The sequence below is a fragment of the Brassica napus genome, chromosome A1 (genome assembly GCF_020379485.1).
Source record: "Brassica napus cultivar Da-Ae chromosome A1, Da-Ae, whole genome shotgun sequence".
NCBI lineage: Eukaryota > Viridiplantae > Streptophyta > Magnoliopsida > Brassicales > Brassicaceae > Brassica > Brassica napus.
Genome location: NC_063434.1, coordinates 25,695,448 through 25,712,106, shown reverse-complemented (window position 1 = coordinate 25,712,106; position 16,659 = coordinate 25,695,448). Strand labels below are relative to the sequence as shown.

Sequence of the window (16,659 nt, the reverse complement as noted above, 5' to 3'; positions counted from 1 at the left end):
TCTTTTTGTCAACTGAAGATAGAAAAATTAAATACTAATAAGATAAAAAAAAATACAGAAGAAATACATGCCTTTCTATTCAAATATTTTATTTGTTAGAATCAGTTTTATTTTGAATATATAACTTTAAAAGTGTATTTTTCTTTAGTCTTGGTATATATCTTCATCTACAGGAACTATAAATATCTAGATTCAAGAAGCTAACTAATCACATATTTTCTTCATCTATCGATTAACAAAGAGAAACCAAAAACAAAAACATGAACAAAAAAATTGGAGTTGCATTGCTTCAGTTCTTATTTCTTACGCTAGCTTTAGCCACTCGCCAAAGTTTTTTCTTTAACTCTTATTATGATGTATCAAAAACAGTTTCAAATGATGAAATAATGAGAAAAGTTCCAAGAGGTCCAAGCAATATCACATCTCCTCCTACCCCAGTGTTTCCCGTGGCGGATGTTGGTTTTAAGAGAGAGATTCCAAGAAAAGGTCCAAGCAATGTCAAATCTCCACCTTTTTCATTATTTTCCATAGCGGATATCGGAATAAACAGAAAGGTTCCAAGTGGTCCAAACCATGACACATCTCCACCTAGTTCACAAATTTTAGTAACAGATATTGGAGTGAAGAGAGAAATTCCAAAAAACGATCCAAACAAAATTACATCTCACTCTATCCCTACAGTTTCTATTGCAGATAATAACTTTTAATTCAATAGATGAATAATCGTTGTATGATTAAAAATTATAATTATAATCTTATATTAATCATTTCCATACTAATAACTATTAAAATGTTGAAGATAACTTACATTTTATATTTTTGAAAGTAATTCATTATAGCATTTGATTAAATCTGTATTAGTTCAAATACCAATGGTCTCCTATGAACCTAGAATCCAATTGTACCATAATTTTGTACGTGAACTTGAAAACATAAAAGTGTTTGTCTGCCATCTTTTCCTAGTTTTGTTTTTATTATTTGTATATGATTTCCATATGGTTCGTTGATATCACAAGGTATAGACAAACATCAGAATTTTTTTTGACATCCCCTTTACTTTGCTAATTATTTACAGGAGTACCCCTACCATTTAATTTTAAATAAATAATATGTAAATTACCATCGAATAACAAATTGAAATATAATAATAGGAAAAATATGTGTCAAAATATATCATATTAAATTATTTAATACCATTTCCAAAAAAAATTTTTGGATTCGGGTCGATTCATTTTGGGTTCGGTCCATAATTCAAATACCTACAAAAGACCTACAATTTTTGGGTACGTAACATGTCGAATTGGTTTGGGATTTTTAGGACTCGAAAAAGACTCGAAGTACCCGAAAAAACCAAAAATATTGAAACACAAAAAGATACCCGGAAAACAAACAAATACCTGGAAAATATTTAAATTCACAAAAAAAAACCCAAAATTTTACCATAAAGCTGACCTGAATAACAGAAAAATACCTAAAAACATTTCCTAATGATACTTAAAAAACATTTGAAATACTGAATACATATCTTAAACTCAAAACTATAATCGAAAATCTGGATCCAAAACTTAAAAAAGTATTCTGTTTTTTTTTTGTAATTATTCATGATACTGAAAACACATTCGAAATACCGAATACATATGAAATACCCAAATATAACAAATATACACAAAATATTTCAGCTACTTTGGATACCCTATTAGGTCTCCGGTAGGGCCCGGAATCCAACAGAGACCGCAGGTCGAAGAAAAAATCAAATATGTATTTTGCTCTAGACCCGGACCCAAACCACAGCTATATTTCCGAGTCAATTTTGGTTTGTTTTGACTTTTCGGATCAGGTAAAATGTCATTGTCTAATAAAGAGTTATACAAGAGTGTACATACAAAAACTTATATAAACTAATTCATAAATTATATAATCTTAAACAAGTGCCAGTCTTTGTAACATAATAATCTACACCAGTTCCAAAATATTATTTCACAAACTTTGTTTACAATCCAAAAAAAACCCTGCGCTTTGACCCTGTGCTTTCAAAGCACAGATCAAAATCTAGTTCTTTACTATAACAGTGATTTTTTATAATCATTTTAAGTAAACTGTAACAAAATTAAATGTCACATCTCCCCCTATCTCATTATTTTTCATAGCAGATATCGCAGTGAAGAGAAAGGTTTCAATCGGTCCAACCAATGACACATCTCCACCTAGTTCATTTTTTTAGTAACAGATATTGGAGTGAAGAGAGAAGTTACAAGAAACGGTCCAAAAAAAGTTACTTCTCTACATATCCCACCAGCTTCTATAGCCGATATAAATTTTTAATTAACTGATGAATTAGCGTTTTTGATTAAAAATAATAGTTATACTAGATGACTTCCCGCGATATCGCGGGGTAATATCGTTTAAATACACTTATGGTAAATATCGTTTGTATATATATTTGAATTTATAATAATTTTGATAAATAAAATTTGTTGATTAAAAATCGTTAGAGAAATTTTGAATGGTTAATAACGGAGAAATAACATTAAAATTTATTTCACTATATTAATCAACTTAATACATGTATCTCATAATTATGAAAAAAATAAAAACTATAGAGAGAAAATACCATATAATTTTTTTTGTTTTTTAAATGGACTACCGTACATGAATTGTAATATAAATCTAATATTTAAGTTTGAAAAGTATCTATTATAATACTTGGAAATACTAATGACTAAGTATAGTTCAGTTTTGTATATAATTAATCAATAATATTAGATTAATTTCAAGACATTCTGAAATATATAGAAAATCCCACTAAACATTCTCAAGATATTTTATGTTTATTTTATTTTATATTAAATAAAATATATTAGTTAATAAAATTAGGATTCTAATCAAATATATCAATAAATTCAGATAATTTGAAAAAATAGGGATATATATGATTTTTTTTAGTCTTATAACTACATATTCATATTCCGATGAAGATGAAAATCATGTAAACTGCAATCAAATACAATCTTATTTTATTATAAAAATTTTAAATTAGTAATTTAAAATAAGCTAATATATACATATTAAAAAATTAAGCCATGTATTTTGGAAGATATATTCTAAAATTATATTCTAACTCTTATTTACACTTATTTAATTATTTATATTATATGTGTTATGCGTGTTATACTTATGAAGACTTTAAAATTTTGATCATTACAGTGACGTCCAACTCATTATGTATATTTTTTTTTTGAGAAAGACTAAACAACAATAATAAAATTATGAACACATAGTATATAGTATTTACTTATGATAGAGTTTTCACTAATTAAAATTTCTTACAAATTAATTAGTGTATATTACGGACATATGACATAACCTATATGTGTACAATGTTTACAGGTGTACGTTGTATATTACTAAGGCAATGTATCGTAGAATCATATATTCTCATTTTGTTTAAATTTCCATATGAACAATGTTTTAATGTTATATATGTGTACATCGCTTTACATATCGACATGTACAAAAGGGTGTGTGCCAACTGTCTGTACAACGGTTTACATATCCACATGTACAAAAGTGCTGCGCGAATTGGCTGTACATCGATTTATATATCCACATGTACAAAAGAGCATTCAATTTTTCTTCCTTACATACCATTTAAAACGTTGTAATCCAATGCGTGTAGAAGAAGGAAAAAAAATCACATGTACATTGTGTTAATATTATCGTGAGTTCATAAAATCGCAGATGCTTAGTTATTTTGATGTGTACATTTGTTGACGAGTACACGTGTACATCGAAAATGATCCAATATATATGAAGAAGTTGTACACATATAGGTGGATTGGTGGTTCCTTACTAAAACAATACCAAAATACATAATAAATAGCTCAAGTCAAACTAAAAATGGTGTACATGACAATAACACACATGATTTTGTGTTTTATTCGTATCTAATGTACACATGTACGCAAGTTGTCTTTGTAATATACAATGTACACATTACCTTAGTAATATACAGTATACACATTTTATCTTTGTACACATGTTATCATGTACACATGTACATATATTACATGGTGTACATTTATTGAGTGGCATTTTCGTAAATATATCTTCGTATTCCCCAGATTTTTTTAGGGTTTCCTGCATCAAACATTGCGGCCGCCATTAATTTATTTCATGTATTTTTCATTCTTTTTCAATATCGTGTATATTATACTTCAAAATTGTTTATTTATCACTTCTAAACTGGTTTCTAACTTTAGATTTTGAAATTTTTTGTGAGATTTGGCCATTGTTACTCAAGCTTCATTGTGCAACTGTTGGAGTGTAACAGAGATTAAGAAGAAATAAACAAAATATGGTTTGGTCTAACTAGAAAGCCTAACTAGTTGTGAGAAAAGAAACTAGACACAAAAAAAAATGAAACAAGTCACATCCCATCAACCCCCAAGTTAACAGAAACTGTCCTAGTAGCAGAAACTGACTTAATTTGTAATAAAAACTTGGAAACTATCTTGCAGTGTAAAATACTCTTTAAAAATCCATATAGTATTTTTCTTTAGATTTGAATTTTTATATTTTTAACTAAAAAAATCCAAACAAATCGATTCAAATCAATTATAAAATCAAATATATTAGTAAATCTGTACGATTGAATAACACTTAATTTGATATAGAATTTATGAATCATTAAACCAATATCACATGATTTTAATACAAATTTGAAAATCACATAACCAATAACAGTAGATTTAGTTCAGATTTTCAAATCCAACAATCAATAACCTCTACTTATATGTTAATAGTTAATTACTACTTTACCCTTTTCATTTTTTTAAAAAATAATGGAAAAAGGATTAAAATATTAAACCGCCCCCGAACGCTTCACGGGTGGGTGGATCCGAGAGCTGGGTTAACGTATAAATAAGGATCCGATTCGATCTTCCGCAGATAGTTTCTCTCTTCTTTCGTGTAAAACCTCTAATCGATTGGAGTAAACGACGAATCGACGATGACGACGGAGATCGAACCACAGTCACTGCAAAATCTGAGTCTCAAATCAGTAAAGCGAGCTCTTGATCTTTTCTCCCCCGCTCATGATCAACTCGCTCCGCCTGATCCAGAAAGGTTAAACCCTTTGCTAGTTTCGATTGCGATCTCCTTGTTTCTCGAAATCTTTCTGAATTTGTTTAACGTATTGACGATTCCTCTTTGTCTTGCAGCAAAAAAGTTCGTCTCTCTCATAAGGTAAAAAAAGATCTCTCTTTGTATGTTGTCTTCTTGTTTTCTAGCCTAAGACATAGGGCTGAACATAACATTGAGGTTTCTTGTATAGATTCAAGTTGCGTTTGGAGGTGTAGAGCCAGTGAGTAAGAAGCCTATACGTAGAGCTGAATATAATAATGAGCAGATAGCTCCATCCAATGCCCTTCCAGGTGAGAAAGTTTCCACCTTTCTAGTTGTTTATTGTTCTAAAGTTTCTAACTTTTATTGCTTGATGAATTCTAGCAGGTCAAGAAGGAGCCAAGGAAGTTCAAAAGGGCGTAAAAGAAAAAGCTTTAGCTGTTTTTGGTCCTACTTTACCGCCAAGAACCTTGTGAGTTTACTTTTGGAATTTTACTAATGGATAAAAAAATTTACTACATTGTCAAGAATCTTTTTGCTCTACTTATATCGTGATGATGCTGATAATGGATCGAATTACAGGAACGACAACACTGTTCTTCCTGCATTTGGATCCTCATCTGAAAGGTTCTCTGTCCTTTCCTTTTCTTCTTCTTATTTATATAAGCTCTCTGTAATGACACTACATGTTAGGTGGTACATTAAGAGTTTTATTAGCTTGTTCATAGTCATGGAACTTAAATTTGGCTATATTTTTCGATTTAACTACTTCTAGCTAGTTTCTCATTATATGTCCATCTTTGCCGCTCTATGTGTTGCAGAAACCTGTCGACTTCTGCTTTAATGGAGAGAATACCTAGTCGATGGCCCCGTCCAGAGTGGCATGCACCATGGAAGTATTACAGGGTAAGATTTGTGGTACAGTAGCATTCCTGCATCTCATTAAAATAGCATATAAGCTAAGCATTTAGCTCTTAGCCCATGTGTTGGCTTCTAGAGAGTACTTAATGTTCATATGAAGTGATGTATCTTTTGTTTCTTTTTACAGGTGATCCAGGGGGGGCACTTGGGCTGGGTTAGATCTGTTGCATTTGACTCAAGTAATGATTGGTTTTGCACTGGTTCTGCTGATCGTACCATTAAGGTAACCGATGAGCTCTACATGTTGAAAACTTCAATGCCTTTTTTCTTCTTCTTTTAACCTCCTTTTATAATATGAATTTTGCTAGATTCTGTTACCTAGCTCTTAATGCATCGTTTACCCATATCTCATGCATTTACCATACTTTCATCATGTGGGTACTTTCATCGAGTGCAACTTTACCACTTGTAGCAATCCTGGTTTTATTACTCTTGTTGAGATTTTTATATGGCTCATGTTCTCTAGGTATGGGATGTAGCGAGTGGAGTTCTGAAGCACACACTTACTGGACATATTGGGCAAGTACGAGGTTAGCCTTTTCAATCTTAATCCCATCCATTTGTTAGTTCATCAATAATTCTTGCAAAGCAAAGTTCCATGCTTCGACTTTCTAATATTTGCTTAATCATTGTTTCACAGGCCTCGCTGTAAGCAACCAACATAGCTATATTTTCTCTGCTGGTGATGACAAGCAAGTCAAATGCTGGGACCTTGAGCAGAATAAGGTTTAAACTCGATGATGGACTTCATTTCATCTGTAGATGAATTATATTATGTCTTCCTGATCTTAACTTCTCATGTGCTTGGATAGGTAATCCGATCTTATCATGGTCACTTGAGTGGAGTCTATTGCTTAGCTCTTCAGCCAACTCTGGACGTTGTACTAACCGGAGGGCGAGACTCTGTCTGCAGGGTATGAAATTTAGTGAAAAGATGTATCCTGTTTTCAATTTCTGAGTTTCGCTGAGATTGTTGTTTAAAATCCTGTTTCTGCATATAGGTGTGGGATATCCGTACGAAGGTGCAGACGTTTGCACTCTCGGGACACGACAAAGACGTTTGTTCCGTTTTCACCCGTCCAACCGTAAGCCACTTTTCATAAGCGAGCACTTCTGTTTTATGCTATATGGTCCATCTGTTTTACTTTCGAAATCATTTGAACTTGGGATATGAGAGCTGATGGTGTGTGTAATGTTGCAGGACCCACAAGTTGTTACCGGTTCTCATGATTCGACCATTAAATTTTGGGACCTTCGATATGGTACACTTAACGTTTAACCTTTTTTTTGAAACACTTAACGTTTAACCATCTTCTGATTTTTTTGCTTTTCAGTTGTGTGCAGAGTTGACTAACAAATATATATTGTTTGGTTATTATAATCAGGTAGAACAATGGCAACTCTAACGAATCATAAGAAAGCTGTCCGAGCAATGGCGCTTCATCCGAAAGAGTAATTGTCCTTCTCTTTCAACCTTTGGCTGTGCAAGATTATGCACTCTGATTTAATTTGTTCCCCTTGATTTTTTTCAGGAATGCTTTTGTTTCTGCATCGGCTGATAACATCAAGAAGTTTAGCCTTCCTAAGGGAGAGTTTCGCCACAACATGCTGTAAGTATCTGGAATCCCTGTTAATTAGCTCTTGTATCTAGTTTCATTGCGTTTTTTTAGTCAGTTAGTTTTCTGATGTAGTCAAAGAAATTGTAGATCTTTTTTTGCTGATGTGTTTTGGTGTTGTCATACTCCATGGAGCAGTTCTCAGCAAAGAGCCACAATCAACGCAGTGGCTGTGAATGAGGATGGTGTAATGGTCACTGGAGGTATTAACTCATTTCCAAACTTTTTTATTTGATAGTATCTGGATGCCACACTTATACGTACTACACTGGATGTATGTTTCTTAAAATGTTTACGTTATTGTATCATCGAAGGTGATAATGGAAGCTTGTGGTTCTGGGATTGGAAGAGTGGTCACAGTTTCCAACAAGCAGAAACCATTGTACAGCCTGGTATGACCTCATACTGTTTCTTTAAATTTTTGTTCTTGTTGATTAGTTTCTAAGGAGCTAAGGAAGCTCTCGAATGTGAACAAGTAGTAAATCTGAGTCGTTTTATCATTTCACGTTGTTAGGCTCGCTGGAGAGTGAAGCTGGTATATATGCAGCGTGTTACGATCAGACGGGTTCAAGGCTGGTAACGTGTGAGGCAGACAAGACCATAAAGATGTGGAAGGAAGACGAGAACGCAACTCCTGAAACCCATCCTCTTAACTTCAGACCTCCCAAAGAGATCAGACGCTTCTGAGGTCTCTCTCTCTCTCGCACACCTCTCTAGTTATCGTCTCAAACTCAAGTCAGAGGAATCACTAATCTTACAAATATAAGATTCTTTTACCAGTTTCTCCCCAAGATAAATTCATGTTAATTGTAGTTTTGCAAGAGTGTTGAAGCCATTATTGTGGACAAGGGCATCTCAGTATGAAGATTTTCTCCAATAAATATGATAAACATACCCCCATGTTTATGAATTATTATGGGCATCATATGAAATTAATGGTCATAGATGAGTCTAAAATCATCATGAGGATTTTTTTTTTTTGGTTTATGGGCACTAAATACTAATTCTTTAATTTATAAGTTGGTGGAAGATAAAAGAGAACTTTAATCTTCTGAGGTTTATGAAACAAGATTCTAACTGTTTATGTTTCATAAATTTTCAGCAAGGTAAGTTTAAATCAATTCTTTCATTATCGAATTGGTTTGGTAATTTAACCCCAAATACCAAATCGTATATACATACAAGAGCATGATGTCACGAGAGAAAGAATATAAGATGAATATTTGATTAACTAAAGTTACAAGGGAGAGGCTATGACGAGCGTAAGAATGTGAAGAAAACGCTCTGAAATATCCTAGCCATGCATAATGCACTTAATCAATTGTTGATTAAGTCTTTGTTGATTATGCTGCGGTTGTTGTTGACATGTTGTTGATGTCTTTGTTTTGGGCTGTTGACTTTCTCTCTTTCGGTTTCTCGGTATTTCCCGAGACAGAACTTGTTGTCACTTAACCAGCAGTGACAACAAGTTCAAAAATATACTTGCAGTACTATGGTGATGAAAACCTCATGTTTCCAAGACTCTTGTCTCATTGTTACTATCTACTTGAGTTTCTTGGTTACCATCAGTATACTCCAGAATGACTTTCTTACGGTTTTGTGGTGTCCATAACAAACGATTGTACGAAACAGTTACCGTGACCAAGAGGGCAAGCAACTTGATATACGACTAATCCCTTGGATGGATCTATCTATCCTGGTCCCCTGGAGTTACGTTGAATTCATTATTAACACACATTTACATTTACCTCTTAAGAGATAACTCTTTTGTTATGGCTATAAAACGGCGATCCAACGTAAAGTCGAAGATTAATAATAGGTTCAGTGGACCAATCTAATATAACACAAGTGATGGGTGGTGGATTTTCCCTTATCTCATTATATCAAGAGTCTACTTGTGTAAGTTTGATTTGTTTTTATATATAAGAATATTTAAGCAGGAAAAAAAGAGCCAAGTCTATAGGAGAGCCCTCCTATGATTTGGAGTTTAGGAGTTAAGACCACTCAATGATCCAAACGGTTAGATTTTGAACTTTGACAAAGCTGAACTCACCATATCTTTCTTGACCCAACACTTTAGGATACACTTAAAGACAAAACTGTATTCCAATATTCTGTCTTTCGTTCTTGATCTGTCTCTTTACCTTGTGGGTTCCGATATCTTGACTAAATTATTAAAAGGAATAAAAAATTGACATGTTAAATTTTTTTTTTTTTTTTTTTTGCATGAGAATGAGTTTTCTTTTAGTTTCTTTGTTTTTCACTCAATTAAGTTTTTTTTTTTTTAACTTTTTGTTGTCATACAATAGGAAACATTCTTTTTGTTATCATTGTGTTGATCTATTTACTAGTGAAGAAACTTCATTCCATTAAATGTTTTCAGTAGTGAAGAAACTTCATCAACTCAAGTCAGACGAATCACTAGTCTCACATAAATAAACTTTTGTTGTCATACAGTAGGAAACTTCATTCCATTAAATATTTTTCTTAGGGATTGTGATATGTATAATTTTGGTACGTGTGCAACAGTTTGAACACCAGATTTATTTTGCGAAATATATTGTGGAAGCAACAAGTTGTTTTTCGATATTGATCAATTCTTTATGATGCTAGTTTGTATCTCTATGCTGATTAGTAAATAGGGATGTATAGTTCATAATCATAATTGATCATACCATGTTATACCTATCGTCCGATTACTTATATATATTAATATACAAGAAGGATCGAATTTTGAAACTAATATATATCTCACGCATGCATGGTTGAATGCAAGACCGGTGCAGTTTGATATTCCGAATATTATAACTTGCCTAGAGTAGCATATGATTAAACTCAGGCGATGATTTAGTATAGTACTATTATCACATCAGTTTTTTTACTTAAACCCCCTCATCTTGGATAAACTAATAGGATGTATAAGAAAAGATAGTAATAATTGATTGCTTGTACATAACTTGTAATTAAATTTTAGGATTCTGGTTTATGAAACCTATGGACGTAATTCACTTAAATATATGATGAAATTATATAATAATAAAAACATCAGTGACATCATCACCGACTTTAAATGTATAAGAGCAACGTATACAAGAGGGGCGAGATCTGCAAAACTCGTTCTATAAATAAAGCTGCATGGTAAGACACTTTATCACATCCAAAACCAAAAGCAACACAAAAGAAAAGCATTTATTTACTGTCTAGCTACTCTGTAATTTCATATACAATTGTTCCCAAGAACATGACAATGCTTAAGAACAAACGAATAACCTTCTCACTGATCTTCGTGTGTCTCGTGATGGTGTCTCCAATGGCTAAGGCTCAGCTTGGTGGTCTGGGTGGCCTTCTTGGTGGTGGTGGTGGTGGTGGCCTAGGGGGCCTTCTTGGTGGTGGTGGCCTAGGGGGCCTTCTTGGTAATGGTGGCCTTGGGGGGCTTCTTGGTGGTGGTGGTGGTGGTGGTGTCCTTGGAGGCATTTTAGGTCTCATCAATATTCAAGGCGTACTTCGTTGCTCTGCCAATGGCAATGTCTCCGCTCCTGCTTTCGTTAGTAAGCTTTCCAAACTTATCCTTTTACCTATGAATCAATCATTTGAAATTAATAACCAGGCCAACAAAATTTGTATCGGTTCTCTAAACCAACACAAATTGGCGAGGCTGGTTTTGTTAAAGCGATATGTTATAAGAAAGCGATATGTTATAGATTTTATGTAAAATAAATATGGTATAATTAAACACGTTTGTAAGTTCAACTGTATTGTGAAAATGCGATATGAAATATATATTTCGATTGATTCCTAGAAGTATTTGTATATGTTACATATTCATTCGTGTACGAATCTATCAATCCACCACTTATTCACGTTTGACAAATGTAATTTCATTAATTTTACAGTTCATAACAATCATAAGTTTTAAAATTGAACAGATGCCGGCGTTCAGCTCCAGTGCGGAGGACAAAACAACGTCGTTTCAACGTCGACTACAAACGCCGCCGGATTATTCTCGATGCTTGTAAACCCAATCCAGCTTGTGCTTTCTACACTCCTCTCCGATTGTCAGGTCGCCGTCACAACCCCTCTCTCCACCTGCAACGCCGCACTTCCTACGGGCCAACTCCTCTCATCATCATTGGCCATGGTCGGAGAAACCGTCTCTGGTCTCCTCCGCGTCGCCAACCTCCGCCCCACTGGCTTTACCCTTGCTTAGTGAGTCCAGACTACACTTAATTATAAGTTCGGTGAATGTACGTGTTGTTCCATTTTGTGTCGTGACCAGTTTATGTTTGCTTGTGTATGGGTTAACCATATGCATGAATAAGGTCTAGGGTTTGTGTCTTAAGCTTCAAAGTCGTGTACCTGTTGTCGTTTATGTCTCCAATGTTTGATATGTATAATGCTGTTATAAAATGTAAGAAATTACTTTCCGTCTTTAATAATGTGTCTCTCTGTATACAAAATACATGTACGTGTATTAGATATTTTCTTTCTTGGTCTTTAAAAAAACCCTAAAAGATCTAGAAAAGCACTTTGAAATCATTAAAAACCCAATGTCTCAAACATTTCTAATAACGATGAACTTGAATTTAATGTTTAAAAATCACTAGTTCAATATCATTAGATTTAAGGGACATTTGTAATTAAAAATCAAGTAATAACACTGATCTTAGAAAACTTATGTAAATCTATACTATTAAAAGAGAAACATTCTGAAAAATCTACTTATACAAGGTTGTTGGACTCTTTTATTAGACTAACTTTTTTTGGTCTTCCTTTATATATTTTAATCTATACTATTAAAATAAAATCATCCTAAAAATCTACTTACAAAAAGTTTGTTGCACCTACTCATTAATATTTTTTGATCCTACCTTTATTTTCTCTAACTATCTAACATTTTTATTAATAGCCATATTAATACAGGATACAATAACTGCAATTAAAGCATCCTCCACATAATCATATTAATATCTCTTGCTAAATTTAATACCTTGATAAATTCATTTTCTTAAAAAAGATTGCGAACCATATATTGATTTCAATATAAACATTTTAATCCTTGATATAACTTATCTTTCAATATTCACGACGACCTTTAACCTGACTATTAATATACGGCAAGTACTTATCAACAAAATATAAACTTTTGAACACTGAAAAAATTAACATTTTTAATGTAATTCAAAATTGTCAAACATATATCCAACTATTTACAAAATCAATTTTGACAAAAAAAAAAACAAATCATCTGTTAAAAAATTATATGTATTACGAAATTTTTTTTAATGAAAATATTTATAATAAAAAATTATTATTTAAGATAAATTTTTTAAAAATATTAAAACCCTACAAATTTATACTATTTAGTTAGCTAAAAATATGCCAAACAAATCTTAAGTTTTATCAAGTGAACAAATGCATTAACTCTTATAAAATACACACAAATATATTGAAAGAGAGTAGCCTTGAGTATTTGGATCATTGGGTTAGGTACATGGCGGTTCTTTTTGATTTTGGGTCCTTTGAATCCTAAAGATTTGGAGTTAACTAGATATTTTAAAAAAATTTGGCTTGGGTTTGGGTTAGTTTTTTCAGTCCAGATTGGTTCAGACCCATAATTTAAATATCTCTAAAATACCTATAATTTTCAGGAATGTATTGGGTCCGAATCAGTCCAAAAAAACCCGAAGTACCCAAAAACCCGAAAACATCCAAACCCGAAAACACTCAAACCCGAACAAACACCCAAAAATTCAAACAAATACCCGAAAATATTCAAATAGTCAAAAAACTAATTTTACCTGAAATCATATCCGATGAACCAAAAAGTTATCCAAATACCTGAAATATATTTTAAAATTTTGAAAATTTATCCAAAACTATAACCGAAAACCCAAACTTGAAAGTTAAAAGAATATCTGTAACACCAGCAACATATCCGAAATACCCAAAAATACCTAATCTAAACAAAATATTTCGCATATTTTGGGTACCCGATCGGGTCTCCGGTAAGATCCAGACCCAAACCGAGATCACATGTCCAAAAACATACCCAATAGGTAATTTGCCATGTATCCGGAACCGAACCAGGCCTATATCTTTTACTCGGTTTCAGTTGATTTTTTTTGGATCCGGATAAAATTTTCATACCTAAGAGAGAGTTACAAAAGAATATATACATACAAAATTTCAAATAAACTAATAACGTACAATCAAAAAATACTAATTCATATCAAACTTTCTTTATAATAAAAAAACTCACGCTTTCGAAGCGCGGGTCAAAATCTAGTTCATCATTAAATCAAATGAGATTTGTTATTTTAACACAATCTTTCAAATTTTTGATTGATTAGTGATATTTTGGACAATTTTAACAACAAATCATAACAGTTTCTCTAGATTCGTTATAATCTTCCAAAAAACATATTTATAATCAAATCCTTCAATGTCACACATGTACTCACGCTCGGATATGTAAAAACAAATTAGATACTATCAATGATCACTCGCCAAAAGAAAAAAAATACATAGATTTTTTATTCATTCATACAAATTATGTTTAAGAAAGGAGAGGTTGGCTTGGAGCGAGGGCTTCCTCTTCATCTTTTACGTTTGGTTTGGCATTTCTGTAAAACGCATAAATTAGGAGTTGCATTGTCCCAAGGAAGAAGCCCATTCCATTTGGCACCTATACACACCAAAATATAAATCAGTTTACTACCAAATAACTATTTTTTTATGTTTCCTATAAAAAGCTGTATCAAAACAATGATACTTACTAGTAGAAAAACATCGTGTACGAGTAAAGCGTAGACACCCCAAATCGCGCCGTTTAAGAAGAGGAAAAACGATAGCCAAAACGGCATGTACTTCACGCTCTTCGTTGTCACAACTGTTTTCTGATCAGATCAATAATTTAAGTGATATGGATTAGAACGACACTACGTGTATATCAAAAGGGCCATCTAATGATTTGTTGTTTCTTTGTGGTGGTTGATTTGGTAGTTTATTGTCTAATGGGGACATAATATTTGTATAAAATTGTCACAAAATTTTAAACATGAAAGAACAAAAAATAAAGTTATTGGTGACTTATGTTTTTTTCTTTGAAACATATTGGTGTCTTATGCTATTATCATTTGTTTGTAGCAAACGTGTATAATTAATTAATATATAGTTTGATGAAAAGAATATAGAGAGACTTACAATAGCGGAAAGAGGAGAACCATACATGATAATGTTGAGAGTAGCACAAATGAAACCCATTGAGTTAGAACGCGTTTTTGCATCTCCAAACGCAGTTCTTGTTCCCACAATTGCTATAACTGGGAAAAGAATGTTCAGAGCTAGAACCAAAGTAATTGTTTTTAACTGCAAAAACATAATTGAAAAGATGAGAGAAATCAATTAGTTATAAATGCGTACAAGTGGACAATATATATTATAGTTTATATGACATATCAACTTTTTGATCAAATGTCACAGTAAAATGTTTCTATATATATAATCAGATCTGAATCTGAGTCAGACCAATGCAGTCCCTTATCTGTCCATTTTTTTTTTGAAACACATCTGTCAATTATTAAAAATGCAGAGTTCAACCAATAACCAAAAGAAAACACATAAGATCTCATCATCATAATACAAATTTACAATGCAAACAAAACTATATTATTTAAATATGTGAATGAAAATTAAAAACTTACGAATCTAGGTTTTGGGACAAAGAAGAGGAAAATGAGAACATAGATGGATTCAGCAAGAACTCCAAATCCATTGACCGTCGAAACCAAGTATTCTCCAGGTGTCACTATTCCATAATATGTCCATAACGACGAACCCAACAACGTGCAAATGTATGGCAAACACTCATACTCCTCCGTCGATCTCCGTTTCACTATCTTCCAAAACGCCTCCCTATTAATAATTCATATGTAATTCAATTAGTTCATGACCCATTTCTTATAGCTCAAATAATCTATTATTAGATCAAACAAAATCATCTGAAAATCAAGGTAACTCACACAGGAGAGAGGAAGACAAGCACCGATATTACATTTCCTGCATCGATCATATATAAAATTTACTCAGCTATAACAATTTAGATATACATATAAGGTTATGAATGTATAGTATGATTCTTTGATATAATTTAAATCACGTGCAAAGAAGATGATAAGGTTACCTATGACTCCGACATAAAAACTTAGTTCTGCCATATCTCTGGGGATTAGTTTTTGAGGAAGACAGAGAAAGAAATAGTGGTCAAAGAGGATTAGAAGAGGCAACTTTTGTGTTTACTATCTACATAATGGATATTTATATGACTTATTCTTAGGTCCACCCCCTATGGTGAATTTCTAGGTTCACCAACCAATAGGATTGTTTTATTTTATATTCGATATTTTTTAAAAAAGGAAACAAAATATTGTCAAATTATGTTTTTAAAATTAAAAGATAAAAAAAAATAGTAATAATTACAAAAAAAATATTTTACGTCATCAGCATAACATTAAACCCTAAACCCTAAATTCTAATCCTTAAACCCTTAATCCTAAACCCTAAACCCTTGGATAAACCCTAAACTCTAGGATAAATCCTAAATTCTAGGATAAATCCTAAACTCTAAATCAAAATCACTATACACTAAAACATTCAAGCGTTTAGGGTTTAGGGTTTTAGTGTTTTTTATTTAGAGTTTAGGATTTATCCAAGGGTTTAGGGTTTACCCAAGGGTTTAGGGTTTACCCAAGGGTTTAGGGTTTATCCAAGGGTTTAGGGTTTAGGATTTAGGGTTTAGGGATTAGGATTTAGGGTTTAGTGTTTTGTTGAGAACATTAAAAAAAAAAATTTTAATTCTTTTTTCTGTAACTATTATCTTTTTTTACTTTTTTATTTTAAAAACATAATATAATTTGAGAATATTTTGTTTCCTTTTTTAAAATATATCGAATTTGAAATAATGAAATCCTATTGGTTGGTGAATCTAGAGGTTCACCCTAGG

General features: G+C 32.4%; 3 protein-coding genes across 4 annotated transcripts; 2 read left to right on the top strand and 1 right to left on the bottom strand.

Moving 5' to 3' along the window:
* The first annotated feature begins 4,896 nt into the window (after positions 1-4,896).
* LOC106390820 (protein pleiotropic regulatory locus 1) lies at positions 4,897-8,618 on the top strand. Of its 2 annotated transcripts, none has more exons than XM_013831360.3 (17): positions 4,897-5,124; positions 5,220-5,244; positions 5,333-5,432; positions 5,509-5,593; positions 5,704-5,748; positions 5,943-6,027; positions 6,170-6,265; positions 6,509-6,572; positions 6,683-6,768; positions 6,855-6,956; positions 7,044-7,127; positions 7,244-7,304; positions 7,428-7,494; positions 7,575-7,652; positions 7,797-7,861; positions 7,973-8,050; positions 8,173-8,618. In XM_013831360.3, the coding sequence occupies exons 1-17, from the start codon at positions 5,009-5,011 to the stop codon at positions 8,343-8,345; spliced, it is 1,410 nt and encodes a 469-aa protein (XP_013686814.1). In that variant the 5' UTR covers positions 4,897-5,008; the 3' UTR covers positions 8,346-8,618. The 2 variants fall into 2 exon arrangements, with proteins under 2 accessions (XP_013686814.1, XP_013686809.1); XM_013831355.3 differs by having other exon boundaries at positions 5,506-5,593.
* A 2,135-nt stretch (positions 8,619-10,753) lies between these two features.
* LOC106390812 (phylloplanin) lies at positions 10,754-12,091 on the top strand. The gene is made up of 2 exons (XM_013831349.3): positions 10,754-11,206; positions 11,585-12,091. The coding sequence occupies exons 1-2, from the start codon at positions 10,900-10,902 to the stop codon at positions 11,863-11,865; spliced, it is 588 nt and encodes a 195-aa protein (XP_013686803.1). The 5' UTR covers positions 10,754-10,899; the 3' UTR covers positions 11,866-12,091.
* Positions 11,892-16,119, bottom strand: LOC106419028 (bidirectional sugar transporter SWEET16). The gene is made up of 6 exons (XM_013859777.3): positions 15,841-16,119; positions 15,680-15,716; positions 15,362-15,572; positions 14,862-15,026; positions 14,435-14,554; positions 11,892-14,343 (listed from the first exon to the last, which is right to left on the bottom strand). The coding sequence occupies exons 1-6, from the start codon at positions 15,872-15,874 to the stop codon at positions 14,215-14,217; spliced, it is 696 nt and encodes a 231-aa protein (XP_013715231.1). The 5' UTR covers positions 15,875-16,119; the 3' UTR covers positions 11,892-14,214.
* Between the last annotated feature and the right edge of the window lie 540 nt (positions 16,120-16,659).